Source organism: Procambarus clarkii, chromosome 44, assembly GCF_040958095.1.
Source record: "Procambarus clarkii isolate CNS0578487 chromosome 44, FALCON_Pclarkii_2.0, whole genome shotgun sequence".
Lineage (NCBI taxonomy): Eukaryota > Metazoa > Arthropoda > Malacostraca > Decapoda > Cambaridae > Procambarus > Procambarus clarkii.
In genome coordinates this window covers 38,753,933-38,756,538 of record NC_091193.1, presented here as the reverse complement: position 1 = coordinate 38,756,538, position 2,606 = coordinate 38,753,933, and the positions used below count along the sequence as shown (strand labels likewise).

The 2,606-nt window shown below is 60.8% G+C and overlaps 1 protein-coding gene across 1 annotated transcript; it reads left to right on the top strand.

Annotated features, from left to right (window-relative positions):
* The first annotated feature begins 560 nt into the window (after nucleotides 1–560).
* On the top strand, nucleotides 561–1,991 carry LOC138350239 (testis-specific H1 histone-like). The gene has a single exon (XM_069300592.1). It carries the CDS (start codon nucleotides 561–563, stop codon nucleotides 1,989–1,991), a length of 1,431 nt encoding a protein of 476 aa, XP_069156693.1.
* The last annotated feature ends 615 nt before the right edge of the window (nucleotides 1,992–2,606 follow it).

The window sequence follows — 2,606 nt, the reverse complement described above, 5'->3', positions numbered from 1 at the left end:
AGTGACAACCGCTATCTGGCCTTCTCGATCGCCTCAACTTTAACAGTTTACGGATTGTGTTATCCATCCGACTCCTCTGTGCTGTCCATCCGGCACTTCTGCAGTTGACGGTCTCTTGAATGAGGCTTGTCTGGAGCACTTAGTAGTCCTTGTTGGTTACTTGGGCTCAACACATTCTCTTGCAACACCTCTAAGGTTATGCCACTGTTTACCACCTTTGAGGAACGAAGCTTCAGAAAGCACTGTGATGAATTAGTTAAGGCTTATTTGTGGCATACAGATGCTTTTGTAGCTCTTTACTTTGTTACAACGATTTCCTGGCATTAACATCTGCCGACAACTGTGATTCAGACGACTTCAGCCAGTTTGAAGTCCCTGTGAACCACACTCCGTCATAATGCAACTAAATAAATACATAAATATCAGGATTGAATTGTCTAGTTTGGTAATTATTCGTCAAGGTGCACTAATGCACGGCACACAGTTTTGTAATTGCTGCACTGTACACTGCTGCACTGTGCACTGCATGGAATGTACACTGTTGCACGGTAATTGCTTCAATGTACACTGTGGTGCCGTTCACTGCGGTGATTTACACTTATTCTGGGAAACTTTCAGACGTCTCTAGTGCCCGTGACCATGGCCGCCCTCAGGCCCGTGACCATGGCCGCTCTCAGGCCCGTGACCATGGCCGCTCTCAGGCCCGTGACCATGGCCGCCCTCAGGCCCGTGACCATGGCCGCTCTCAGGCCCGTGACCATGGCCGCTCTCAGGCCCGTGACCATGGCCGCCCTCAGGCCCGTGACCATGGCCGCTCTCAGGCTCGTGACCATGGCCGCCCTCAGGCCCGTGACCATGGCCGCTCTCAGGCCCGTGACCATGGCCGCTCTCAGGCCCGTGACTATGGCCGCCCTCAGGCCCGTGACCATGGCCGCTCTCAGGCCCGTGACCATGGCCGCCCTCAGGCCCGTGACCATGGCCGCTCTCAGGCCCGTGACCATGGCCGCTCTCAGGCCCGTGACCATGGCCGCCCTCAGGCCCGTAACCATGGCCGCTCTCAGGCTCGTGACCATGGCCGCCCTCAGGCCCGTGACCATGGCCGCTCTCAGGCCCGTGACCATGGCCGCTCTCAGGCCCGTGACTATGGCCGCCCTCAGGCCCGTGACCATGGCCGCTCTCAGGCCCGTGACCATGGCCGCCCTCAGGCCCGTGACCATGGCCGCCCTCAGGCCCGTGACCATGGCCGCTCTCAGGCCCGTGACCATGGCCGCTCTCAGGCCCGTGACCATGGCCGCCCTCAGGCCCGTGACCATGGCCGCCCTCAGGCCCGTGACCATGGCCGCCCTCAGGCCCGTGACCATGGCCGCCCTCAGGCCCGTGACCATGGCCGCCCTCAGGCCCGTGACCATGGCCGCTCTCAGGCCCGTGACCATGGCCGCCCTCAGGCCCGTGACCATGGCCGCCCTCAGGCCCGTGACCATGGCCGCCCTCAGGCCCGTGACCATGGCCGCCCTCAGGCCCGTGACCATGGCCGCCCTCAGGCCCGTGACCATGGCCGCCCTCAGGCCCGTGACCATGGCCGCCCTCAGGCCCGTGACCATGGCCGCCCTCAGGCCCGTGACCATGGCCGCCCTCAGGCCCGTGACCATGGCCGCTCTCAGGCCCGTGACCATGGCCGCCCTCAGGCCCGTCCTCCTAAGGTTTCCCAACGTCCAGAAAACGGTCAGAGTAAAGTGTCCTCTCCTAACCTGCCAGAGGACCCAACTGGTTTCCGTGGTAAAGGCTGGCCTCAGACACCACTGGTTTCTGTGGTTAAGGCCGGGCTCAGCCACCACTGGTTCCTGTGGTTAAGGCTGGCCTCAGACACCACTGGTTTCCGTGGTCAAGGCTGGCCTCAGACACCACTGGTTTCCGTGGTCAAGGCTGGCCTCAGACACCACTGGTTTCCATGGTTAAGGCTGGCCTCAGACACCAGTGGTTCCCGGGGTTAAGGCTGGCCTCAGACACCAGTGGTTCCCGTGGTCAAGGCTGGCCACAGACACCACTGGTTCCTGTGGTTAAGGCTGGCCTCAGACACCACTGGTTCCTGTGGTTAAGGCCGGCCTCAGACACCACTGGTTCCTGCGGTTAAGGCCGGCCTCAGACACCACTGGTTCCTGTGGTTAAGGCCGGCCTCAGACACCACTGGTTCCTGTGGTTAAGGCCGGCATCAGACACCACTGGTTCCTGTGGTTAAGGCCGGCCTCAGATACCACTGGTTCCTGTGGTTAAGGCTGGCCTCAGACACCACTGGTTCCTGTGGTTAAGGCCGGCCTCAGACACCACTGGTTCCTGTGGTTAAGGCTGGCCTCAGACACCACTGGTTTCTGTGGTTAAGGCCGGCCTCAGACACCACTGGTTCCTGTGGTTAAGGCCGGCCTCAGACACCACTGGTTCCTGTGGTTAAGGCTGGCCTCAGACACCACTGGTTCCTGTGGTTAAGGCTGGCCTCAGACACCACTGGTTCCCGTGGTTAAGGCTGGCCTCAGACACCACTGGTTCCCTTGGTCAAGGCCGGCCTCAGACAACACTGGTTCCCTTGGTCAAGGCCGGCCTCAGACACCACT

Excerpts from the sequence above, each read along its gene's own strand:
- LOC138350239 (XM_069300592.1), top strand. The coding sequence starts at position 561 with ATGTACACTGTGGTGCCGTTCACTGCGGTGATTTACACTTATTCTGGG.